This window comes from Podarcis erhardii (assembly GCF_964252035.2).
Source record: "Podarcis erhardii genome assembly, chromosome: 4".
Classification (NCBI taxonomy): Eukaryota; Metazoa; Chordata; class Lepidosauria; order Squamata; family Lacertidae; genus Podarcis; species Podarcis erhardii.
In genome coordinates, this window is record NC_138508.1 from 2464751 (window position 1) to 2491466 (window position 26716).

At 47.3% G+C, this 26716-nt stretch overlaps 3 protein-coding genes and 1 long non-coding RNA gene across 5 annotated transcripts in view; 2 read left to right on the forward strand and 2 right to left on the reverse strand.

The window, feature by feature from the left end:
- Window positions 1–26716, reverse strand: part of LOC309341299 — a 204061-nt gene that overhangs the window by 81362 nt on the left and 95983 nt on the right. The gene's annotated exons all lie outside the window — the stretch shown is intronic.
- LOC309340922 (uncharacterized protein) overlaps window positions 1–26716 on the forward strand; it is a 125437-nt gene that overhangs the window by 39766 nt on the left and 58955 nt on the right. The gene's annotated exons all lie outside the window — the stretch shown is intronic.
- LOC309340591 (olfactory receptor 52P1-like) lies at window positions 9354–20490 on the forward strand (the record flags this gene model as incomplete). The annotated part of the gene is made up of 3 exons (XM_081859477.1): window positions 9354–9435; window positions 10583–10643; window positions 19839–20490. 3 exons carry the CDS (start codon window positions 9354–9356, stop codon window positions 20377–20379), a joined length of 684 nt encoding a protein of 227 aa, XP_081715603.1. The 3' UTR covers window positions 20380–20490.
- LOC309341012 (uncharacterized protein) overlaps window positions 21409–26716 on the reverse strand; it is a 188440-nt gene continuing 183132 nt past the window's right edge. The window contains exon 6 of the mRNA XM_081860394.1: window positions 21409–23572. Coding sequence (XP_081716520.1) covers window positions 22317–23572 — 1256 coding nt within the window. The 3' untranslated portion in view covers window positions 21409–22316. The remainder of the gene's footprint in view (window positions 23573–26716) is intronic.

Sequence of the window (26716 nt, forward strand, 5' to 3'; positions counted from 1 at the left end):
TGGAAGGAAACCCCAGGGGTCACCCAGCCCAACCTCATGCATTGTTGGAATCGCTGCTGAACAATCCCTGGTGGATGTTCCTCCGACCTCTGTTTAAAAATCGCCAACAAAGGAGAGTCCTCCAGCTTCTGAAGGAGTCTGTTCCCCCATCAAACTGCTCTTACTGTCAGAAAGTTCCTCCAAATGTTTACTTGGAATCTTCTTTCATGCCATTTGAATCAACCTTCTGGAGAAGTAGGAAATAAACTTGCTCCATCTTCCATGTGGCAGCCGTTCAGATAGTTGAAGATGGCTATCATATCCTCTTTTCCAGGTTAAACACACCAAATTGCCTCAGCCATTCCTTATAAGGCTTCATTTCCAGTTCCTTGGTCATCTTGGTTGTTCTCCTGGTATATACATTCCAGAGTTAGATAAAAAAGATTCATGGTTTATAGCCCCATGCTTATTGTCACTTCTGGTAAGGCCTTGCATTCTCCAGTGTCCATTGTATATTGAATCAAGTCCCACTACAGAACACTAAAATTCTGTGTGTAAATGTATTCTAGAACTCCCCCATTTTTAACTCTCCATGAATCTATTCAATTGATATTGGTAATAATGGTGTAGTAGGTGTTGTTTTACTCCCATGAGATGTTTGGGTTGTGTCAGGGAATTGCAGGCAGAGAAGGGGGAGAGAATACCGAGATAGGCCTCCGTTAATTAGCAGCTGTTCTTCCTCCGACTCGGAAGGTGACGAAGGGCTGTCAGGAGGCAATGAATCTGAGAGGGGGGAGCCACTTCCGGGGCCCAGCCACTCTCGTCACAGAGGAAGGAAGGGGGTTGGGCTCAGAAAGTGGATATGCTGGGGAAAACCGAAAGCTTCTTCAGTCGAGGCAACTGACTCACCATGATGGAGGCTGACTTTCAGAGCTCTTGTAAATAACGACAAGAAACCAATAAATCCTGTAAATATGGCTGGATTCCCAGACTCTTATCTCTGCTAGCACTCACCAATCATTCCTGACAGGTTGGATGTGCCCTTTGATCAAGTCTAAGTTCACATACAGCAGTGATTCACCAATTGGAGGTCCAAGGACCACCCACCCAGCGGCTCCATTACACCATTCACATAACAAAAACTGCCAAAGAGATATCCAAATGTTCAAAGGTAGAGGGGCCCATGGGTCTTGGCTTCTGAAAAAGAAGGGGTCTGTACTACTTAGCTAACTGGGAACCACTGGCATACAGGGTTTAAGTTCCCAGCTGGTATTATCCAACTCCAATGGCCTTTTGTGAACTTGTTACCAGAAAATCCGAGGGCTCTGTTGGACAAATGAAGACACCAACCAGAGCAATTCAGAGCAAAACAGCAGCCAGTAGGCTCGGTCTTTATTAAAGAGAAAGACTGTCGCGACAGGACTCCCACCGCCCACGAGGTGAAGCAAGATGGAAGCCCAGAACAAAGGACGACCCTAACTTTTATTAGTTCCTAATCCCCTATGCTACACCCCCAAAATTACCGTATTTTTCCTTCTATAACACGCAGATTTTTTCTTCTAAAAAGGAAGGGGAAATGTCTGTGCGTGTTATAGAGCGAATGTGTGGTCCCTGGAGCCGAAAAATCATGCAAAAATCAAATCGCGGCGCTGCACGCTGCACGGAGAAGCGAAACCTGAAAAGAGGAAGCGGCTGCTTTCCTGCATTCTGCCTCAGGGTCTTACTGCCCACCCTCCTCTGTTTCGTTGCTGTGTTTGCTGAAACGGAACAAAGAGCAGGGAAAGCCCCTCCCCTCCAGGCAAGCTCCGGTGCTGCTGGGGGAGAGGGAGAGAGAGGGGGGAAGGGAGAGAGAGGGGGGAGGGGGAGGGAGAGAGGGGGGGAGGGCGAGAGAGGGGGAGGGAGGGAGGGGAGAGAGAGAGAGAGAGAGAGAGAGATGGCTGGCTTGGGTGGGGGGAAACTTTTGCCTTTCTTTCCTCCCTCCCGTTAAATCCCTCTCCTGCATTCTTAGCCAGCTGCTTCTCTGCACACCCCTCTAATGTCCCTTCTTTGTTTTTCCTTCGCTCCCCACTTAAAATGTGGTTACAAAGCATGGATCCACAGGGATCCTCAGGATCTTTGCATTGGGTCACCCCAAATTCACCATCAGATCACATAGCATGTCCATGGCTACAGCCTGCACCAAAAAAATCAGGCACCCACTGTTGCTTGGGGCTGCAGTGGTGCAAAAATGTGGTTTAAAAGCATGGATCCACAGGGATTCTCAGGATCCTTGCATTGGGTCACCCCAAATTCACCATCAGATCACATAGCATGTCCATGGCTACAGCCTGCACCAAAAAAATCACGCACCCACTGTTGCCTGGGGCTGCAATGGTGCAAAAATGTGGTTACAAAGCATGGATCCACAGGGATTCTCAGGATCTTTGCATTGGGTCACCCCAAATTCACCATCAGATCACATAGCATGTCCATGGCTACAGCCTGCCCCCCCAAAATCACGCACCCACTGTTGCCTGGGGCTGCAATGGTGCAAAAATGTGGTTAAAAAGCATGGATCCCCAGGGATTCTCAGGATCCTTGCATTGGGTCACCCCAAATTCACCATCAGATCACATAGCATGTCCATGGCTACAGCCTGCCCCCCCCCCAAATCACGCACCCACTGTTGCCTGGGGCTGCAATGGTGCAAAAATGTGGTTAAAAAGCATGGATCCACAGGAATTCTCAGGATTTTGGCATTGGGTCACCCCAAATTCACCATCAGATCACATAGCATGTCCATGGCTACAGCCTGCCCCCCCCCCAAATCACATACCCACTGTTGCCTGGGGCTGCAATGGTGCAAAAACGTGGTTACAAACCATGGATCCACATGGATCCTCAGGATCTTTGCATTGGGTCAGCCCAAATTCACCATCAGAGCACATAGCATGTCCATGGCTACAGCCTGCCCCCAAAAAATCATGCACCCACTGTTGCCTGGGGCTGCAATGGTGCAAAAACGTGGTTACAAACCATGGATGCACAGGGATTCTCAGGATTTTTGCATTGGGTCAGCCCAAATTCACCATCAGATCACATGTCTGTGGCCACAGCATGAAGCACAAAAATGATACATCCACTGTTTCATTCAGAATGTTTTTTCCCTTGTTTTCCTCCTCTAAAAACGATGTGCGTGTTATGGTCAGGTGCGTGTTATAGAGCGAAAAATACGGTACATCATATTTACATCATGATTACATTAAAATTAGGAGGAGTCAAGGAGGGGCTACACAGGTAATTTGAGTGTCCTGGCACCTGGCCGGAGCCTCCTCTCCCCTCCCCACATGGGTCATTTCCAAGAACAAAAGAGAAGGGTGAAGTTTCCTGCCCCCTGAGGGGAATCCGGTCAGAGTCCTTTGTGAGGGTCCACGCGGAATACACTAAAACATGCAGGTTATTGTGTTCCTGATAGCCTTCTGTCTGAGCCCATCACGATGGCTATCAAGGTTGTCACGTCAGGCCGCAGAGTACGTGACCGCTCGGTGAAAGGATTATGGCTGCCCCACATCGGCCCACCCCCCTTTGATAGTCCTTGTAACATGTAGTAAAATAAAAGTGGTCCGATGAAAATCTGAGGTACGACTGATTTTTGGTGAATTTTATAAAGAATATTGTCCTTGAAGTTCAAAGTACTTTCGCCTTCCGGAAGTAGCTTGCTACATTTTGATTAAATCAGTCACGGTCCATTGAACTCGGAAACAATGTATTGAGAGCTGTCAAAAGGTGAGGGAACAGACGCTTGCAGCCTGAAGTACCAGCGTGGCCGCCGCAAGGGGCGCTGTTCGACAATGTTGATTGGCTGAGGCGGCTCCGTTTGACCTAGAGTTCAGTCGGCCGGCCTACTCATAATAAAGATAGGGCGATGCGGAGCGCTATGGCGAAAAGCTGTCAGACTAGCGCTTCCTTATTTACGGAAGGCTTTTAAGAGATGGCCCTCTAAAGAGACATCTCTAGGGTCAGGGAGGGGAGATGCGTGTAGGTGTGAGTGTGGTGCTTGTGCAATACACGTGTTAATGGAGGGGGGAGTGATTTCCGGCGACAGTTCCCCCCTTCGGAGATAAGATTGCGAAGGTACAAATCAATAAAAGTTTGACATGTCATACCTAGAGTCCAGATTCTGGAAGTCCTTCAAGGGTCCCATTTCGGTGGGGGTCGACTGGGTTCCTGGTGCTGGTGGTCTATAGGTGGTAGTCGATCGCGGGCGAAGGGTTGGAAGGCAAGAGCTGCAAGTTTGACAGCACATCGGGAAGCAGTGGATTGCGCAGCAGAAGACAGCAATGCAGATGGTTACAGTGATGAGGATCAGAAGTCCGTTCCCTAGGAGTTGTTTTATCCAGCCAGACCCAGGCAGCCAGCTCCACAACTGGGTATCTGACAATCCCTCATGTTGGATGTCTTTAAGCACGTCCGTTAGTTTGTGGATGTTGTTAAGGTGTCCAGTAATATTAAGGGTTTGATCGGATACGTGTGTGCAGCACTCGGTTCCGACAAGGGCACAAACGCCTCCTGTCGAGGCGAGAACGTAGTCCAACGCAAGGCGGTTCTGTATCGCAGTCTGCCTCACTTCCGTTAATTCCATCAGGATAGATTGGGTAGCCGCATTGGACTCCTCCATGAAGTTTAATAGGATGTCTGTTAATTTGAGGATATCGACGTGGTTGGAGCCGGCTCCATACGCGGGAAAGAGAGCCTGGCCATAAGTTTCACTATTGGCTGCTACGTCGGAGAGTTGTGATAAGTCCATTGCCCTCTTATTGTGTCTCCTTCCGGGGGGTAGATCTTGGATGACCCGGACTCCAGGCAAAATTAGGCCGAGATAACAAGTGCCACGGGAGTGGGGGCTGGCCCATACATAGCCGTGGTGGCCACAAGCCCAGAACAACCCTTGTAGGTACGAGTCTATGCGGCCGGTGAGGAAGGTACGGAAGAAACACTGGGAGACCGGGGAGGGGCTCCAGGAGTCAGGTAAGGTCATAACGCGTTTCCATGCAGACATTAAGCTGGGGTGGATAGAGGGGTTGCCCTGGTGCCATAGGGTAATCCTGCCGTTTAAAGCAATATCAATGGTGTACTTACAGGTGCTCTCGCCGATGACTTTGTCGTTCCCGCTGAACTTCCGGCAAAGGTCACCTGTTGTGGGTCCAGTTAGGTAGATGTACTGGTGGGTCAAATTCACGGCAGTCAGGTTCCAGGACTGCACGTCAGCGGAGAGATGTTGTTGCAGGGTGAGAGGTACTCCAAGAAATGGTATGCCACTGTGGAGGTGTGCGGGAGCATTGGCACAGATCCAGCACTCATTGGTTGTTGTCTGTTTTGCAATTTGAGAGATCAGTTTTACGTAGGTGTTTGAATGCCAAGTGGACAAAAAGTCATTATTGTTGGGGTTTTCGGATATTGACAGTTCCCCCCTTTGTCGAGGTGCGGTACCGGCGGGGTGAAGGGGGTCTTGGCGGAGTAGGTAGGTGAGGTTTGTGGTGAGACCTCCACACCTTTGGGGTCCGGTAGTGTCCCATTCTGCTGGAGGTGTAACAGAGTGATGCCAGCCCTCAAGGTACGCTTTCCCGTCCCAACCGAAGGCGAGTCCGATGTCCCAGATGCAGCAGTACCTTCGGAGGCAAATTCCCTGTAGGATGGTTTGGCGGGGAGTGGAATCCACTCGTTGGCAGTAAAACCCATGAATTAGGTGGTCTGTGGGGTGATTTTGGTCAGTATAAACTGACTCACCGCCACCATTGTCTAGAAGTGTCCAGTTTAGAGTTTGTTTGGGTGTACCATCAGAAAAGAGTACGTAAGAACCATTGAGGCAGTGGGCTCAGTTCCAAGGGCCATCTCTGGTGAGGATAAGTTTGCCCAGTGGGATGTAAGAGGGCGAGCGAATAAAAAGTTCCCAAGTTTGGTGAGTAGCGAGGGTCGGTAGTATGGAATGTCGAAGGAGAACGCGGGTTTCGGGTAAGCTGAAATCAAAGTCTCCTAGGCGGTCCGGTGTCCCTCTTTTCACCATATCAACAATTCCAAAGTCCAGATATTTGTATTCCATTTGTAATCCAGGGCATGAGCCGTGTGTGGTTATGGTGTGTTGAGAAAGGGCAGACGTAATAGAAAGGACGAGCAGGGTGGGTATGGTGGTTGTCATTGTGAATAGCGGGTGTTTTCAGGCTGCGGAGCTGTCAAATAGAGCTGTCAAACTGCAGAGCTGTCAAAATGAGGAGCTGTCAAGTGGAGCTGTCAAATGTGGAGTTTGCAAACGGAGCTGTCAAATGCAGAGCGTGTGTTTTACGGAGTTTGAGGCGAATTGGGGGTTGGTCGTCCTGGTCGGCTGCTGTGATGATTTCGGAGGTCCAATGGGCTGATGAATGTGGTTGGTCCAGTCCGGTCTGTTGGGCCCGGTTCGTGCCCCGGTCTGGTCCGGTCTGTTGGGCCCGATTCGTGCCCCAATCTGGTCCGGTCTGTTGGGCCCGATTCGTGCCCCGATCTGGTCCGGTCTGTTGGGCCCGATTCGTGCCCCGATCTGGTCCGGTCTGTTGTGCGTCCTCTGTGTCGGTGTCGTCGTCTGCCGGTCGGCCTGGGATGTAGTAGGGTGAGTCGTCAGAGGCAGGTTCGGGTGCCGAAGCGGGTTTGCAGCGGGTGTGATGCAACCAGGCCGTCTTTTCTGCTACCTTAACAGAAGTTGGAGTGGTTAAAAGTACTTGGTAAGGGCCCTCCCAAGTGGGCTGTAGGGGTACCTTATGGTAGGTTTTCGCTAGTATCCAATCCCCTGGTTGGTACGGGTGGATGTTTTCATCTAGAGGAATGTTTTGACCTGAGGCAGCGTATCTGTGGAGAAGAATGAGTTGCTTCTGGAGCTGTATTACGTATTTAGTTAATTCTGACTCGCCCACCTCTAGTTCTGATGTTGGAAACTGGGTGTTATATACCGGGGAAGGCCGTCCGAATAGTAATTCGTAGGGAGACAGTTTGAGGTTTCCGCGGGGGCATGCTCTTAGATGATGCAGGACTAGTGGAAGGGCATTGACCCATTTGATGCCAGAGTCTTTGCAAAGTTTTCCCAGCTGTGATTTAAGCTGCTGGTTCATTCTTTCGACTTGTCCGGAGGAAGGAGGATGGTATGGGGTATGTAATTTCCATTTAATTCCAAGGGCACTGGCAACTTGTTGGATCATATCTGATGTGAAATGTGAACCCCTGTCGCTGTCTATGTGCCTGGGGACTCCAAAACGGGGTATGATTTCTTGTATCAGAATCTTTGAGACAATGTGTGCAGTTGCCCTGCGAGTAGGGAAACATTCTACCCACCCAGTCAACTGATCAATGATTACCAAAGCATGCTTGTAACCTTGGCAAGGGGGTAGATCTATAAAATCTATTTGAAGGCTTTCGAATGGAACAAAAGCCCATGGTCTGGCCCCTGGTGGGCATCTGGCGGTATGTTTTGGATTAAAACTCTGACAAGTATGACAATTCTTTACGGCAGCCTTAGCGGCAAGAGCAAGACCTGAGGCATACCAGCAGCGTTGCATTGTGTCGATAAGTTTTTCTCTTCCCCAGTGGGTACGTTGGTGTAGAACTCTCAAATGTTTAGGTACCCATAGCCTGGGCATTATGAGTCTTTTATCTGGAAAATACCAAACGCCATTTTCTGAGTGGGCCCCTTGTTCTTCCCACCTTTTGATCTCCTCTGGGGTCGCAGTTTTGTACATCTCAGTGAAATTTACATCTGATAGAACTTGTGGTCCCTGGAACTCATTGTCTGCAGAAAGGGGCTGGAGGGCTGCTTCCTGAGCTGCGTGGTCGGCACGTCGATTTCCTGTTGAGACTGAGTCCCTCCCTTTCGTATGTGCCTTGCAATGTACTACTGCAATAGCTTCGGGAAGGTGTATAGAGTCCATGAGGCGCTGTACTAGGGATGCGTGTGCAATTTGAGTACCTGCCGCAGTCAAGAAACCCCTTTGTAACCAGATCTGTCCTGTGGCATGCACCAACCCGAAGCAACATTTTGAATCTGTGTAGATGGTAATTCTTTGTCCTGCCCCTAATTCACAGGCTCTGATCAGGGCGATTAGTTCAGCCGCTTGCGCACTGTATTTGGCATGGACAGGTCGTGCCTCTAAGATCTCGGTATCAGTGACTATGGCATATCCACTTTTCCGTTCCCCTCCCACAACCTTGGAGCTCCCGTCAGTATATAGGATGAGGTCAGGGTCCGTTAAAGGAAGGTGGTCAAGGTCTTCCCGTGGTTTTTCTACATGGCGGACTATTTGAGAACAATCGTGATGTGGGGTGCCGTCGTCAGGGAGGGGCAAAAGGGTTGCAGGGTTGAGAGAGTTTACTCGTTTTATGGTGACGTTTGATGGACTGAGGAGGATGGCCTCGTATCTGTTCATGCGTTGTATTGTGAAACGTTGACATCCTTGCAAGCTAAGGAGGGTAGCGACAGCATGGGGAACGTTCACAGTTAGGTCGTGTCCCAGAACAGTTTCCTGTGCTTTTTCTAGGAGCAGGGCTGCAGCTGCTACGGCTCTAAGGCATCCCACGTTTCCTAGCACAGCAGTGTCCAGCTGAAGACTGTAATAAGCGACAGGCCTATTCCTTCCTTGAAATGGTTGTGTAAGGACACCCGAAGCTACTCCCTTATTTTCGTGCATGTATAGAGAAAAGGGTAATCTATAGTCCGGGAGTCCAAGGGCAGGTGAGGTTCTCAGTTCTCTCTTAATAGATTCGAAGGCTTCAAGCGCCTCTGCAGACCATTGTAATTGATCCGGGGCATTGTCGTGTGTCATTGCTGTAAGGGGGCGGGTGAATTCTCCGTAGCACAGAATCCATGCTCGGCAGAATCCGCTCATTCCTATGAAACCTCGGAGCTGCCTTTTAGTTTTTGGTAGGGGTAATTTGGTTATTGCCTCGATTCTATCTGTAGTTAGGGCGCGGGTGCCCTCTCCCAGTATGTGGCCAAGATATTTGACTTCTTTTTTACAATACTGTATTTTTTAAGGGGATACTTTATGTCCCTTATGCGCTAGTGCGTTTAGGAGGGCTATAGTATCGCTTCTGCAAGATTCCGGATCCCGTGCACAGAGTAAAATGTCGTCAACGTAAAGCCTCAGGGCAGAACCTCCGGGTAGGGTTACATCTGATAAATCCTGATGTAGTATAGATGAGAAAATGCCCGGGGATTCTACATATCCTTGGGGTAAGCGGGTCCACGTTAGTTGCCCTGTCTGCCATGTGAAAGCAAAGAGGAATTGGCTTTCTGGGTGCACAGGGATGCTGAAGAAGGCAGAACATAGGTCTATGACAGAATAGACCACAGTTCCCTCCGGGATGGTGCTTAAAAGATGGTGTGGATTTGCGACCACAGCGTGTCTGGGGATGACGAAGGAATTCACGAGCCTGAGATCCTGTACCAAGCGCCATTTGGTGGGGTTTGTATTAGGCTTTTTGACAGGAAGAAGGGGTGTATTGCAGGGAGAGGCACATGGGACTAAAACTCCCATCCTCAAAAATTCTTCAATCATCGGGGTCAGTCCATCTATTGCGTCTGGAGGAAGTGGGTATTGCTTAGTGCAAGGGAAAGGTAGACCCTTTCTGTAGTTGATCTTTACTGGTATTGCGGACTTTAGGAGCCCGACGGAGGTAGACTCGGTTCCCCACAGGGAAGGGGAAACGCTACTTAGTAATTCGGGTGGAAGATCAATAGTTGTAGTGTGGGCTTCCTGTAGGACTCCTTGAAAGCTGAAGAGGGATTCGTTTGGCATGTGTAAATAAATCCCTTCTTGACCACATTGTATGGTGGCGTTTAATTTACAGAGCAGATCCCTCCCCAAGAGGTTGACAGGGCTAGATGTCAGTAAGAAGGTATGCTTAATAGATAGAGGTCCAACGGAAACTTTCGCGGGTTTGGAAAGAGGGCAGTTCCGGGGAATTCCATCCAGTCCCATTACGGTTCTGGTTTCTTCCCTGGGGATCAAATGGCTGTTAGTGAGGGTGGAATAGGTGGCTCCCGTATCTAAGAGGCAATCGTAGGATTGTCCATCGATTTGCATAGTACAGATTGGATCGGAGGATGATAGTTGCAAGATGGGACAAAGAAAGGGGAAAGAGGCGGGATCTGCTTCTAGTTGTCAATGCGGTTGATATTCGTCCATCACCATTTCATGAGCTGGATTAATGGTGCGGTTTGCCAGTTTGAAGGGATTTATAGGATCTTGAGTGGGGTTCCTAGGTCTTGGTTGTGGAGGGGGTGGACCCGCACGATGTGGCGGCTGGGTTGTAGGTGGAATATATCCATATGAGGGGTCCGATTCTCTGGGCCTGGGGTAGACAGGGTCCCGATAATCCGTTCTGTACGTTTTTGTGTCTCTGTACTCTGGTCTTGCAGTGTCAGTTAGGAGGGGGCAAAATCTCCTTATGTGTCCTATTTCTTCGCATTTGTAGCAGATACGGTTGTCTCGGGAGTCGGGTCCCCTTTGTTTGCTTTTGTCTTTGTAAGGGGGGACCCCTCCTGCATAAGCCAATACTCGCGGAGAGTCGGGCTTCTGATCTTTCTTTCTCCGCTCGTCCCTAGAATTAAAGACTGACTTGGCGATGGAAAGAATTTCGGTTATAGTCTTTCCGTCATACCCCAGGTGTGTGTTTAGGGCTTTCCTTATGTCTGCTGTGGCTTGGTCCTTGAATAAGCCTTTAACTATGACTTCATGTTGGGGACTTTCCGGGTCTATCCCGCCCCAAGTTTTGATAGCAGAGAATAAGCGGGAGTAATAGTCGGACGGGTGTTCTTCTGGCCCTTGAAGGACAGCTTGGACTTTGGTCCAGTTTACAGTTCGCTGACCAGCAGCTTTGATTCTATCTAAGATGGCCTTTTTGAAAATTTTTAAACCCCATATGCCATTGTCTGTGTTATAGTCCCAGTCAGGGTCATTAAGTATCGTCTGAGCGGTCAGTGGGGCCATCGAGGCGGGACGATTTGGTTGGTAGTCTTCTCGGGTTAGAGCCTCCCCCGCCTTTGCTAGTATTTCTCTCTTTTCCGCCTCATTAAAAAGGGCCCCAAGCAACATATGCACATCTGCCCATGTAGGGTTGTGAGTGGAGAAAATGGTGGCCACCTGGCGGTGGCATTTGTCAGGGTCGTCTCTTAAGGAGGGCATCTTGTCAGACCAGTTCATCAAGTCCGAAGTAAGGAAGGGCTGATGAGTAAAAACCATGCGGGGTGGGTCTCCTGCCCTGACTGGGGGTATAGGTAATGCTCGCAGAGGGAAAGCGCCTTCTATTTCTCCGTTCTGCAGATTATCTCTGTTTCTATTTCTGCTGGAGACGGGTCCCTCTCTTCCTCCGTTAAGAAATTGCCCGTTGAGTAAGGGTCCAAGATCCAAGTCTACTTGGTCTTCTCCTAAGTTGGGTGTACTTGAGGAAGGGTTGGGCGGCTGGGTATTTGGTATGTTTTGAGAAGGGGCAGCAGCGGGTTGGTTTGTTACACTTTCTCTCAGTCCCGCGCCTTGGGAAGGGGTAGCGGTGGTTGGATTTGTTACGCCTTCCCTCGGTCCCACGCCCCCCCACCAGCTCCTGTTCTGTCTCCTGCCCCGGGTCCTGGCGGTCGGGGAGCCCGTGGTTCGGGGTAGTAGAAAGGAACGAGGGTCCTATCCAATTGTTCCTCCTGGGCTCTAATCTCATCATATGGAGGGGGTCCGGTTGGTTTTAAAACAGCCATTTGACGGGCAATTTGGGCTTGCTGCCGTTGAAATAGTTCGCGGGCTTCGACGAAGACATTTAGGCAGTATAGTTGTCGGGGCTTCTCGTCAGCTAAATAGGACTTAAGTGCTTGCATTCTTACGAGGTTAAAGGAACCATGAGGCGGCCACTGGGAAAGTGGTTCCAGGTGGTGGGTAAAAGCGACCCACGAGATGTTACAGAGATCCCTCAGTTTGGATTTTGAGAGTCCCTTTCTCCCTCTCAATTCCTTCCAGTTAAGGAGGACGAATTGCAGAGGGGTATCGGAGTCCTCTCTAGAGCGGAAAGGCTTCCTAGAAGCCTTGTCGCCAGGAGGAGTCCAGTCAGAGTGTTGAGAAGCGTGGGCTCCCATTACTCTATCCTACAAAATGGGGTTTCGCTAGCGACGCTTCCTACAGACGAAAGGGTAGACAGATAAAAGAAAAACGGGGGGGAAAGGAAAAAAGGGGGGGAGAGAAGGTAGAGAAAATAGTGTTCTTTCAGTAATTAAGGTACCTCGGTTTATCTCTATAGAACTTAATCTCGTCTACTATCGAACCGTAATTAACCTAACATTCATAACTCTCAAACATCAGCCTTGAACTCACGGGCCTCTCCCTTTATCCGATACACAAACACAAATCCTAGAATTCTACTGCAGTACTGCTTACACAACTGGTCCTAGTGTGGGGCCCCAATCCGTGAGCCGCCCCTTCTACCCTTCACGACAGCCTCCTGCCTAGCCGTTGCGACTAAGTTCGGAGCCCCTACTGGACGCTTGCGTAGTGCAATGCCAGATCAAGGCCCGAGAAAATGAAGGTTTGGAAAGGAAAAGCAAACGACCTTGCGTTCTCACGTACCCGGGTCATCCCTAACAAAGGTCGCCAGGCAGGAGGGGCGGCTTCGTTTGCATAATTAGGAGAGAGAGAGAGAGAGAGCGCTTTGAAGGACGTCTCTGGACGACTCCGAGAGAGGGACGTCAGAGAAAACAGTAAAGAGCCACGCTTTCCCGGACTCAATTCCAAGACGGAAAACGGGGGAGAAAAGAGATAGAGAGATTAAGACGTTCCTGGACGACCCCGAGAGGGAACGTCGGAAAACAGTAAAAGTACCACAATTTCCCCGCTCACGTCCCGCGTAAGAAATTGGGGGGAGAGAAAGGGAAAGGATTTGACGTTCCTAGACGACTCCGAGAGGCAACGCCAGACAGTAAAGTTCCGCGACCTCCCTGGCCACTTTCCGAAAGGGGAGAATCGGGGGAGAAAAGAATAGAGCTAAAACGTTCCTGGCCGACCCCGAGAGGGAACGTCAGAAATGAAAGAAGGAAAGTCTGGCTGTCGTGAGGACGTTTCTTTCCACCCGCCTCCCAATGTGTTTTACTTCATACTCACGTTCGAAGATGTCCCCCGCAGATCCCGGGATCCTTTTCTTTTAGCCGGCTTTTACCTCGCCTTTGCTCTCTCTGGTCGGGCTTCTGGTGACGGTTGATTACCGCCCGCAAAGAGGAGGCAGGGAAAGGAAAAAGGGATCCCTGGGCTAAGGTTGCCCAGTGGCGCCCGATCCCCTCTATCTCCCCTCTCACCTCTGCAGGAGAACCAAGTGTCCCTGAGCACGGTCGCCAAAACTGTTACCGGAAAATCCGAGGGCTCTCTTGGACAAATGAAGACACCAACCAGAGCAATTCAGAGCAAAACAGCAGCCAGTAGGCTCGGTCTTTATTAAAGAGAAAGACTGTCGTGACAGGACTCCCACCGCCCACGAGGTGAAGCAAGATGGAAGCCCAGAACAAAGGACGACCCTAACTTTTATTAGTTCCTAATCCCCTACGCTACACCCCCAAAATTACATCATATTTACATCATGATTACATTAAAATTAGGAGGAGTCAAGGAGGGGCTACACAGGTAATTTGAGTGTCCTGGCACCTGGCCGGAGCCTCCTCTCCCCTCCCCACATGGGTCATTTCCAAGAACAAAAGAGAAGGGTGAAGTTTCCTGCCCCCTGAGGGGAATCCGGTCAGAGTCCTTTGTGAGGGTCCACGCGGAATACACTAAAACATGCAGGTTATTGTGTTCCTGATAGCCTTCTGTCTGAGCCCATCACGATGGCTATCAAGGTTGTCACGTCAGGCCGCAGAGTACGTGACCGCTCGGTCAAAGGATTATGGCTGCCCCATAATCGGGCCACCCCCCCCTTTGATAGTCCTTGTAACATGTAATAAAATAAAAGTGGTCCGATGAAAATCCGAGGTACGACTGATTTTTGATGAATTTTATAAAGAATATTGTCCTTGAAGTTCAAAGTACTTTCGCCTTCCGGAAGTAGCTTGCTACATTTTGATTAAATCAGTCACGGTCCATTGAACTCGGAAACAATGTATTGAGAGCTGTCAAAAGGTGAGGGAACAGACGCTTGCAGCCTGCAGTACCAGCGTGGCCGCCGCAAGGGGCGCTGTTCGACAATGTTGATTGGCTGAGGCGGCTCCGTTTGACCTAGAGTTCAGTCGGCCGGCCTACTCATAATAAAGATAGGGCGATGCGGAGCGCTATGGCGAAAAGCTGTCAGACTAGCGCTTCCTTATTTACGGAAGGCTTTTAAGAGATGGCCCTCTAAAGAGACATCTCTAGGGTCAGGGAGGGGAGATGCGTGTAGGTGTGAGTGTGGTGCTTGTGCAATACACGTGTTAATGGAGGGGGGGGTGATTTCCGGCGACAAACTTTACTCAATGCCTTTGCCAAATAGGTTAAGTGATTAGTATTGGGTGCATCAATGGAGATGAATGCCATTGGGTTTTGTTCCAGGAGAAAGCGACCCTCTATTCATCCAGTCTTGGTAATAAATGCCAGACCAGCTCGCTGTTCTACTACCAAGCTGTGGATGAGTGAGATCTTACTCTGACCTTGTCAATCCATCAACACGGGTTGAAAATAACTGTAAGGTACTTAAAGGGAACCATGAACTGTCTTAAACAACCCAAAACTATTGGGGATATGTCAGTGATTCCTGCTTTGCAGGGGGTTGGACTAGATGTCCCTTGGGGTCTCATCCAACACTCAGTTTCTATGTGTCTATGATTCTATCCAAGAGAGTGACGTGAACTACGCTCTCTCACACACTTGCCTCATTTTAGTTCTGAGATTGCTAGTTATTCAGATTGTTTAGCAGATAACTGTAGAAATATTTTCCTAAAGAGAGTGTCACTCAGTTGAGGTTCCTGCAAGTCCTTTTGTAGCTGAGCTAAGCAGCACAACCCATTGAAAAGGATGCCCTCACCCTCTTCTGAATCACCACATTCACTAGGTTAGAGAAGCAGGAAGAGCAGCCTTCCTGCCTCTCCAACCTTGTGAGAAGAAGCAGCCGCTCACCTGGACAATGATGTGGAGGACTACATCTGCAGATCTTTGGTAGCAGAGAAAAGTGCATGGCAAAATATATTTGGAGAGTGAACAGATCAATTATGTAAACAGAACCTGCAGCTTTTTGGAATGCATGCCATTAACAAATGTTTCTTCAGAAACTTACTGGACTGCAGCCTCCATTCCTGACAGCCACAACCATTTCTTTCCCTTGTCTTTAAAGACTCCAATCCAAAAAAACTTTTGATGTCTTTCTACTTGCTTGTTTATAAAATACTAGGGAAGGGGTGCAGAAAGAACAAATAAAATCTTTTAAGACAATGTCCTTTTCTCTAGGAGACTATAGCCCTTGACAGAAATTAAACATGCATAAAACAAGCACATTTTAAAAGCAGCAGGTGTCACATTTGAAGGTCCAATCCACATATATTGAGGAAGCAGTGATCAAAACTATACATCGTATTCCCATCAGCAAGAATAATTTCGTACAGTGGATGTGGTATTGTCCCCCTGATCACAATTATGATGATGATGGAATATGCACCACAGAACACCTATCAATGATAGATACTGAAGATCCGTTCAGTCTTCTCCAGAGAGCTCAGCTCCTCCACACTCTTTCCATGCCTTCCCCCTTTCTCTCCCCTCTCATCATTTATTATGACATTCCTAACCCATTTTCCTCCCAGGAGCTCCAGGTGGCCTTCATGGTTCTCCCTGCCACCAATTTTTATCTTCTCAGCAGCCCTGCCAAGTAGGCCAGGCTGGCCCAAGATCCACCAGTGAGCTTCATGACTGTGTGGGGATTCGAACCCTGCTCTCCCAGGTCCTCCGAGTCCAGCCCTCCAACCACTACACCTCTGCCTGGCTCCATCTTGCATCTCGCCAGCTGCCTAATGCCAGCTCCCCCTTCTCCCCCTTCCTGGGGGTCTCTCTGGCTCCAAGGAAGACTCCACCACCTCCCTCAGGTTCTGCTCCTCTTCTGGGACCCCTTGAGACTTGGAGGTCCCTCCTAGGGGTCTCCTTCCTCTCCAAGAAGGGCAGGGCTGTCCTAAGAAGATGAGGCAGAGCAGCCCTTGAACGGCTGGCAATGCTTCTCTTTCCTTTGGGCTGGAGCGTTGGATATAGCAAGGGATATGGCATAGCCGGAGAAGGGGCTTCCGCCCAGAGCCAAGGCCAAGCAGGTGTCTCCAGGAAGCCCACCAGCAACAGCCCACTCCTGTGGCCTGTCCTCCCGCAGGTGCCTTCCATGCTCAACTCTAGCTGGAAGCTCTGGACAGCTAGGTCTGATTATAACCAGAGATACTCTACTCCTCCTCCTCTGTGAAGAGACGTGACCCCCGTTCCAAACTGGGAAGCCTGTTGTCCTTGCCGCATCTTGTGGCTTCCAATTTCACCAACCAATTAAACATTATGAGAATAAGTTCCCATCTATGTTAATAATGACCCAAAGCTCTCCCCTCTCCCTGTTTATTTCATAGAATCATAGAATCATAGAGTTGGAAGAGACCACAAGGGCCATCGAGTCCAACCCCCTGCCAATGAAATTTATACACTGCTTGACTGCATGAATGAGGGAGCCAGGCTCTCTGTTTATATATATATATATATATATATATATAAATTTTCAAATACAAAACAAAACTATACTCTCCATACATTTTAGTTGCATCTTATTTCTCTTTTTTTGACTTCCCTCAACTTTTCTGCAAATCCTTCATAATTTAACTTTAAACACATTTCTATTTTGTTATTTACATTATTACTGTAAACTTCATCCCAATTTAACACTTATTTCCCATCACAATGCTTCATTAAAACTTACAAACGTTATCTGATTGTCACTTAATTTTTGCAAATATTCAATAAATTTCCCCCGATCTTCTGTAAATCTTTGGTCTTGTCGGTTTCAGATCCTTCCTGTCATTCTGTCCAATTCTGCATAGTCCATCATTTTTGTTCTCCACTCTTCTAACGTTGGAAGCTCCTCCTGTTTCCATTTCTGGGCCATCAATATTCTTGCTGCAGTTACCGCATATAAAAATAACTTCTTTTCTTTCTTATTTATCTCATTACCTGTAATACCTAGTAAAAATGCTTCTGGTTTCTTAACAAATGTATATTTCAACATTTTCTTCAATTCATTATAAATCATTTCCCAAAAGCTTTTTACTTCCTTACATTCCCACCACATATGATAAAATGTACCCTCTTTTTCTTTACATTTCCAACATTTGTTACTTGTCTTGTACATTTTTGCTAACTTTACCGGTGTTACATACCATCGATACATCATTTTCATCACATTTTCTTTTATGGTAGTACATGCAGTAAATCTTAAACCTTCTTTCCATAATTTTTCCCAGTCTTCCATTTGTATATTATGCCCTAAGTCTTTAGCCCAGTCAATCATAACTGATTTTACTTCTTCATCCTTAGTACACCATTCTAACAATATCTTATACATTTTTGCTAGAATTTTAAAATCATTATTCAATATTTCTATCTGAAATTTTGATTCTTTGTCAGCAAAACCCCTTTGATTATTTGAAAAAAATTCAACCAATCATTAACATATTCCTTAACTTCTTCAAATGGTCTCATTTTCCATTTACCTTCTCTTTTACTTATTAGCTTCTCATGTGTCACCCATCCTACAGTCATATTAACTTTCTTCACACTCATCGCCTCCAATGGCGATGACCAATATGGAGTTTTTTGTTCCAACAAGTTTTTATATCTTTCCCACACTTCAATCAGGGACCTTCTTATGATGTGGTTTTCAAATTCTTTATGTACACGTTTCTTATCATACCACAAATATGCATGCCACCCAAATCTATTATCAAAACCTTCTAAATCTAACAAATCAGTATCTTCTAATTTCATCCATTCCTTCAACAACAGAGGCAGGATGCTTCATAGTACAATTTCAAATCTGGCAAGGCGAAGCCTCCTCTTTCTTTCATATCTGTCAATATCTTAAACTTTATCCTCAGTTTCTTACCCTGCCAGATATACCTTGAAATTTCTCTTTGCCAATTTTTAAAAATTGCTGCCCCCTTGATTACTGGAACCATTTGAAATAAGAATAACATCTTTGGTAACACATTCGTTTTGATCGTGGCAATCCTTCCCCAAAATGACAATTTCATTCTTCCCCACACCTCTAGGTCCCTTTTAATCTTATTCCAAGTTGGAACATAGTTGTTCTGAAACAAATCAATATCCCTGGGAGTTAACCATACTCCTAAGTATATAACCACTTCATTCTGTTTGTTGCTGTAATCTATTAATTACCTCCTGGTCTATATTTTTTGTAATTGCTTTGGTGGGAGCCAGGCTCTCTGGGTTCTGGCATGGCTGTAGCTCTTGAACCCAGAGCACTTGGGGCCTCCTTTCTCTCTCTGCCAGCCCTTCGTGCTCCGGGCATGCCGCTTCTGTCGCCTAGTTTTTGTAAGGGGGTCAAACGTAAGGAAAGGAGGCGGAGATTTGGGGTGTCTAAGTTCTTATACTTGGTGGGGGGAGAGAGAGAGAGACAGGAAGAAACCACTCCTGGAATCTGCAAGTGACTGAGACAGACATGAACTTTGGGTTTCTGCACTGTACATAGTTTGCACTAAGTAAAACCTGTAAAAAGCAGGTCGGAGTCCTGGCTGTTTACTCGTGAGCAACCACCTGCAAGCCTGACAGTTTCATTCTATTTCAAATACTAAAATTTTATTTTATGGTTTATTATTGTATATGCTTTGAATATATCAATATATATGGAGGCACCAACATCTTTTAAGTGCTTTGGGACTCTAAAGGTCTTAATCCGGCTCAACCCGTTGCCAGAAACCCACCGCAGGTTCTTAACATTTTCAATTTTCAAAGCCTCACCCCCACAGTAGTGCCAAAGGTATTTACATACATGGGCCCTTAAAGAAAGAGGAGCCATTTCTGTGCCTCTCCTATTACTGGGGATCCTGTGCCCAGGGAGGGTCAGAATCTAATGGGGGACTTTTGTGAACTGTTCAGACAAGTTTCTTGGTAAGACAGTGACCTTTGCTGGCCAGTTGAGTGTCCACCTCAGCACCCCCAAAGAATGAGCTGGGTTGCAAGAACTGCAGCAAAGGGATGGGGCAACCCAGGAAATGTCATCGCCGCCACCCCCCATCTCACCTGTAGGAGGGAAAGAGCCAGAGCGAGTTGCGCGTGAGCTGAGCTGGAAGCTGGAGACACAGAGACTGACTTGCTCTGTGCCAGAGCCAATGTAAAGGTAAAGGGACCCCTAACCATTAGGCCCAGTTGTGGATGACTCTGGGGTTGCAGCGCTCATATCGCTTTACTGGCTGAGGGAGCTGGCGTACAGCTTCCAGGTCCTGTGGCCAGCATGACTAAGCCGCTTCTGGGGAGAAGCAAGACATGGTGGGGGTGTCCATGCTGTGAGCCCCTCCATCCTCCACTCAGGTTGAATATGTGAGTAAATAAAACTAGATATCATAAAGACATAAAGACAGATATCATAAACCGAAGATGGGCCTGGGGCCCAAGGAGTCTCACTGCTCAGAGACGGGGGTAGTTTGCAAATACACATACACACACACACACAAATTTGTGCCTGTATTCCTAATACATAACTAAGCATAAAGGGCATGTTATGTGCTTTAGCAACAGCCCACCTGTAAATAAGGAAATGCAACCTCCGTTGCTGATTTATGGAAAAAGCAACAAAGGAATCTTCTCGGCTGTCCCATGAGGTCTGTGGGGCCCTTCAAGAAAGAGAAGCCTGACCAATGACGTGGTTGCCAAGATGGGACTGACCATCGTGCTACGGGGGGCCATCCTCCTGAGCCCCCACCCTGTCCTCCTGAAATGGCTCCCGTATTGCAGAGACAACGTCATCTTGCACACGTACTGTGAGTTCATGGCTCTGATGAAACTGACCTGTGTGGACACGGGGGCAGAGAGGGCCTACAGTCTCCTGGTTGCTTTTCTAACTGGGGGGCTGGACTTGGTGTTGATCATCATATCTTACATCCTCATTTTCCAGGCTGTCTTCCAGCTCCCTTCCAAGGAAGCACGGGCCAAATCTCTTGGCACCTGCGGCTCTCACGCCTGTGTCATCCTGGTCTTCTACACTCCAGCGTTTTTCTCCTTCTTAACCCACCGGTTTGGTCACGTGGCTGCCCATGTCCACATTCTGGTAGCAAATATATACCTGCTCCTTCCACCCATGATGAACCCCATTATTTATGGAGTAAGGACCAAGAGAATCCAGCAGGGTCTCTTCAAGATCTTCTGTGTCAAAACCAGATAAAAGGCCAGGAACTTGGAGCATCTCTTTGAGTTCAGCTGCATCCACTTGTGGAAAACCACAGACAGAAGAGAGGGCTCTTCCTTCTCTGCTTCCTGGTTTCCCCCAGGCATCTGGCTGAGAACTGGATTGGCCATTGGCCTAATCCAGGAGTCTCTTCTTGGATTCTCATCCACCTATGCTCAACTTGTAAAGAGGTGTAAATGAAGCAGTATATCACACAACACCAGTCAGCCTCTAATGACCTCTTGCCAAAAGAACAGGAGTAGTGCAATGGCTTATCCACACTCAGTTTTTGGCCCTCTCTTTCCAGGCAGAGCTTTAACGCTCCGTGTCCGAACATGTTTTCCCTGTCCTCAAAAACCTGCTAATAATACTGGTTCCCCAGCCACTCTGGGCGTCTTCCAACAAAAGATTTAAAATACCGTATTTTTCGCTCCATAGGGCACACCTGACCATAGGGCGCACCTAGTTTTCAGAGGGGGAAATCAAGGGAAAAAATATTATTCCCCCCCCCCAGCTCTGGGAGCAGCAGACCGGCTGCCCGCAGCCTGTGTGCTTCTTCCAGACCTTCTCCCTGCTTTTGCGGGAGGTGGGGGAATTTCTGCACCCGATCCTTAGCCTCAGGCATCATCTGAACCAAGTCTGGGGCCTGATCCTGAAGAGTCGCAGTCTGCACAGGTTCCCCTGCAACAAGCACCAGCTGGGCCGAGTCGGGCCTGAGCCTGCCCTGACTCCAGATGCAGGGATTACCTCATTGCCTTCAGCTGGGCCATCGCTTACAGCTGCTCCACTACCGGTTGGGTCAGGGGAGGCTGAGGTGGCCCCTCGGTCTAGTAACCCACTGACATCTCCCAAGCTGCAGAGACTAAGGTCTGAGAGGAGAGACCTGAGTACTCGCAGGAGAAATACTCAACCTTCGGGCGAAACAGGGAGGTGAGTTGCCGGGGGATCAGGACCGGCCGCTACAGTGACCGAGAGAGTCGCAGGCAGGATGAATGAAGCAGGAACAAAATGCTGCAACCAGTAACATGGTGACTTAGATGTGTTTATTATTTACAGCAGACTCTACAAGTTACTATATACAAGAACAGATACAGATCTTAACTAGCTCTCTCTTAACAAACTCCAAACGACTCTTTTCTCTCAGAACAACACACACTCCAGTCAGTAAGGTCATAACTCATAATGCCTGTGTGAGTTCTCAACCAATGGTAAAGCTGTATCCAAGGTTTCATATCTCCAGGCAGAATTACTCCCCTCTACTCAGTCATCCTTGGCCTTCGGCCAACTCTTAATTGACTCTGTGTGAAGCTGCGCAGAATGGCACGTAGTCAAAAATACCAACAGCAGTCCCCTGATTAACAAAGTTTCTAACTCCATCCAAAAAAAGAAAAGAAAGAGATTTCTCCGGCTTTCCTTGTTTTTGAGAAAGCCATGCTTTCAACCTGTATGTTTATGTTGTGAACCACTGTGAAATCCTCAGATGATGGGCACATAGTTTTTAAAAATTATAATAAGAAGGATATTGGCAAGCTGGAACATGTGCAAATGAAGGCGACCAATATGTTCTTATTTTATTTATGCATTTAATTAATTTCTATACCACCCTATACCAGGGGTGCCACCTTGAATAAAATATAGGAGGGGCTTAGTAAGCCTCTCCTCACATAATAAATCACATGATGTGGTGCATGCATGCCATTTCAATGGCAATGCCTATCAACTTGGGGGTGCCCCCCTCAAATATTTTATTCGGGGGGGAACCAGTGGGCCTTTAACAGTTGGCGCCTATTCCCTACACCCACAGGTCTCAGGACGGTTACAACATAAAAACACAAGATACACATCTGGAGCCCCACTCCCCACCAAATTTTTAAAAGGCATTAGATGTCAATCAGCCAAAGGCCTGGTTAAAAAGGTGCCTATTTGACAGACTCCTAAAGCTGTATAATAGTTTTTCTGACCTCTGAATGAATTCTTTGATGGGAAGTGAGAAGGGAGCTCTGACTGAAGCTCTTTCCACATTCCAGGCACTGATACGGTTTCGCCACTATATGAATTCTCTGATGCCTAGTGAGATCAGAGCTCTTCCTGAAGCTCTTTCCACATTCCAGGCACTGATAGGGTTTCTCCCCTGTATGAATTCTTTGATGGGATGTGAGACTGGAGCTCTTACTGAAGCTCTTTCCACATTCTGCACACTGATAGGGTTTCTCTCCTGTATGAATTCGTTGATGGGAATTGAGAGAGGAGCTTGTACTGAGGTTCTTTCCACATTCAACACACTGATAGGGTTTCGTCCTATGAATTCTTTGATGGAAAGTGAAATTGGAGCTCTTCCTGAAGCTCATTCCACATTCCGGGCACTGATAGGGTTTCTCCCCTGTATGAATTCTTTGATGGGATGTGAGATCGGTGCTCCAACTGAAGCTCTTTCCACATTCCAGGCACTGATAGGGTTTCTCCCCTGTATGAATTCTCTGATGGGAAGTGAGATCGGAGGTCCTCCTGAAGCTTTTTGAACATTCCATGCACTGATAGGGTTTCTCCCCTGTATGAATTTTTTGATGGGAAGTGAGATTGGAGCTCTTACTGAAGCTCTTTCCACATTCTGCACACTGATAGAGTATTTGCCCTGTATGAATTCTTTGATGGGAAATGAGATCGGTTCTCCTACTGAAGCTCTTTCCACATTCCACACACTGATAGGGTTTCTCTCCTGTATGAATTCTCTGATGGGAAGTGAGATTGGAGTTCGTACTAAAGCTCTTTCCACATGCCATACACTGATAGGGTTTCTCTCCTGTATGAATTCTCTGATGGGAAGTGAGTTTGTAGCTTTCAGTGAAGCTCTTTCCACATTCCAAACACTGATAGGGTTTCTCCCCTGTATGGATTCTCTGATGCTTAGTGAGATTGGTGCTTTTACTGAAGCTCTTTCCGCATTCCACACACTGATAGGGTTTCTCTCCTGTATGAATTCTCTGATGGAAAGTGAGATTGCAACTGTGGCTGAAGTCCTTTCCACATTCCATGGACTGATAGGGTTTCTTTTCAACGATAATTCTTTGTTGGAAAGTGTAATGGGAGCTCTGACTGCAGCTCTCTCCACACTCCAAATTTTTCCGTGGCTTCTCCTCTCTGAGGATTTTGTTGTGGTCACCCTTGTTCTCAATTTCCAATTCATTACAATCTGCAATGCAAACAAAAACGGGTTAGAGCCTCAGGAACAAATGGAAAAGAACTGAAGGGAATTGGGGAGGGGGGTGTTCATTACCTTTGTTGTTTGTCATTAACCAATATATTCATTATTAGACTCTGATGGGTGGTTGAATGTTGCTTGGTTTGATATACATTAGTGGTCAAAATTGTCGAGCCTTTTGGAAAAAAGTGTTTTTCAGAAGTTTGATGGCATATAACACCACTTCTTTTGGAGTAATATCATAAAATCATATATAAATGGAAAGATAATTCAATCAAGAATGTAATGCAACTAAGTTTGTTCAATTATCTGTATTCTATCAAAACGTATAGCAAAATAACTAGAAAAAGGAAGTACAACTTGCTTAGGTTAACTTTTCTCAGCGTGTTATGTGATTGCTATTGTTGATTGATTCTTGTATTTTTTCATTTAGTGAGTTTCTATAATATATGGCACAAAGAGTTGACTGTTCACCCAAAAAGCGATGTAAAATAGCCAATGTGGTGTAGTGGTTAAGAGCGGTAGTCTCTTAATCTGGTGAACCGGGTTCGCGTCTCCGCTCCTCCACCTGCAGCTGCTGGGTGACCTTGGGCCAGTCACACTTCTGTGAAGTCTCTCAGCCCCACTCACCTCACAGAGTGTTTGTTGTGGGGAAGGAAGGGAAAGGAGAATGTTAACCGCTTTGAGACTCCTAAGGGTAGTAATAAAGTGGGATATCAAATCCAAACTCCTCCTCCTCCTCCTCCTCCTTCTTCTTCTATTAAGTGAACAAGGCTACACTTATGAAGAAATTAGAAGAAAGATATTGGGAAACATAACCAAAGCTGGCATTCCTATATTTTTGAAGAGCTATAAGGAGACTCAATCACTTCAAAATCAGACTGGTAAAGGCAGGTAAAGGTGCACAACAGCAAGTGACGATCGAAGAATGAAGAGACTGTGCCTACGTGAAAGAAGAAAATCATTTGGGTGTATACAAGATGACATGGCGCAATGTAATGTGAAGTTGAGTGCAAAGACTGATCTAAATGCTAGAATTCTAAGGGAAAAGCCATTGTTATCTCTCAAGCAAAGGTTGAAAAGATTAAACTGGGCTACAACCCATGTTAACTGGACAGTGGAACAATGGGGCAGTGTTATTTGGAGTGATGAGACCCAAATCTCCTTGCTTGGTAGTGATGGCATGAAATAAGCGAGGAGAAAAATCGGAGAAGATTTATATCCTACAGTGAAACCTTGGATTATGTACCATTCTCCTTAAGAACGCTTCGGGTAACGAGCTCCGCTAACCTGGAAGCAGGTGCTTCTGGTAGTGAACTTTGCCCCGGGATGCTAGCGAAAGCGCGTCTCAGGATAAAAATGGATTCAGGTTAAGAATGGACCTCCGGAATAGATTAAGTTCTTAACCCAAGGTACCACTGTATTTCTAAATAAACCTCAACTAGGAAAACTGCCAGCATTCCGTGTTTTGTGTGATAGAAGTGCTAAATCTGACAATATACCACTGGTCCTGGAAGACCTACACTGGCTCCCTGGACATTTCCTAGCACAATTCAAAGTGTTGGTGCTGACCTTTAAAGCCCTAAACAGCCTCGGTCCAGTATACCTGAGGAGCATCTCCACCCCCATCATTCAGCCTGAATACTGTGGTCCAGCTACGAGGGCCTTCTGGCATTTCCCTCACTGCAAAAAGCCAAGTTACAGGGAACCAGGCAGAGGGCCTTCTCGGTAGTGGAACCATTGAATGCCCTCCAATCAGATGTCAAGGAAATAAACAACTATCAGACTTTTAGAAGACATCTGAAGGCAGCCCTCTTTAGGAAAGCTTTTGATATTTGATGGAATATTGTATTTTGATATTTTTGTTGGAAGTAGCCCAGAGTGGCTGGGGAAACCCAGCCAGATGGGCTGGGTATAAATCAATCATCATCATCATCATCATCATCGTCATCTTAACCAGAGGTACCACTGTACATGTATTACACATACTGTGAAACACCCAGTTAGTGTTATGATCTGGGGTTGTATGGCAGCAAAAGGTGTGGGCAGAATTTGCGTCATCAGAGGGAATGTAAATACCCCAAAATGCATAAATGAAATACTTGAGCCCAAACTGAAGCGTTCCACATTTGATCTTTCCCCAGATACTGAAGCATTTACATATATTTATATAAATATTTACTGATTTATTTTTATTTCCACAGGATTCAGCTCCATGTCATGTTGCTGCTGTGTGCAAAAGGCGGCTTCAAGATAATCATATTCCACTCCTGGAATGGCCTGGGAATAGCCCAAACCATAACCCAATCTTTGGAGCCAACTAAAGAAACTTGTTAGTTAGAACCAACCCAGCAATTAATAGAGGCAATAATTCAATCTTGGTTTCACATTATTATAGCTGCAGAAATTAAAAAAAACCTGGTTCACTCCATGGGAGGATGTTGCAAGGTCGTAATTAAAGTTACCAAACCAAGTATTAGTGGACATGGTGAGAATTTCTGCACATCTCCTTTTTTCTATGTGTTTCCCATTTCTTCGTTATGACTGATGTTCTAATAAATACTCCTTCATAAACGTTAATCCGGGAAGATTGTTCTTTCAGGGCTCTGCCATCGCCATCGATCCCCGACATTGAATGGGTTGGCCTAGTGTGGGGCTCCGAGGAGAGCTTGGCTGTCTGGCTGGTGTACCGGCCACCTAGCGCACCAGCAGCCACCCTGTCAGGCCTGCTGGAGGCGGTGGCCGGCTGGGCCTTGGAGTTCCCTAACCTATTGGTATTGGGGGACTTCAACATCCATGCTGATGCCACTCCTTCCTCACAGGCTCTGGACCTGGTGTCTTCCATGGCGACACTAGGGCTCTCCCAGTTTGTTTCGGGCCCCACACATCAAGCAGGCCACACGCTGGATTTGATCTTAGACGCAAGTATAGATGTGATCATGTCTCCTTCAATGAAGGTGTCATGGTCTGATCACTACGCTCTGAAAGCTAGGATTGACTTTCCACTCCCACCCTTCTTAGGTGGCAAGCCGATTTGGGCTCGCCCGCAGAGGCTAATGGACCCTGATAGATTCCGTCCAGCCTTGCGGGACCTTGCTCCCTCTGGCGACTCATTGACTGAGCTAGTTGAGGGCT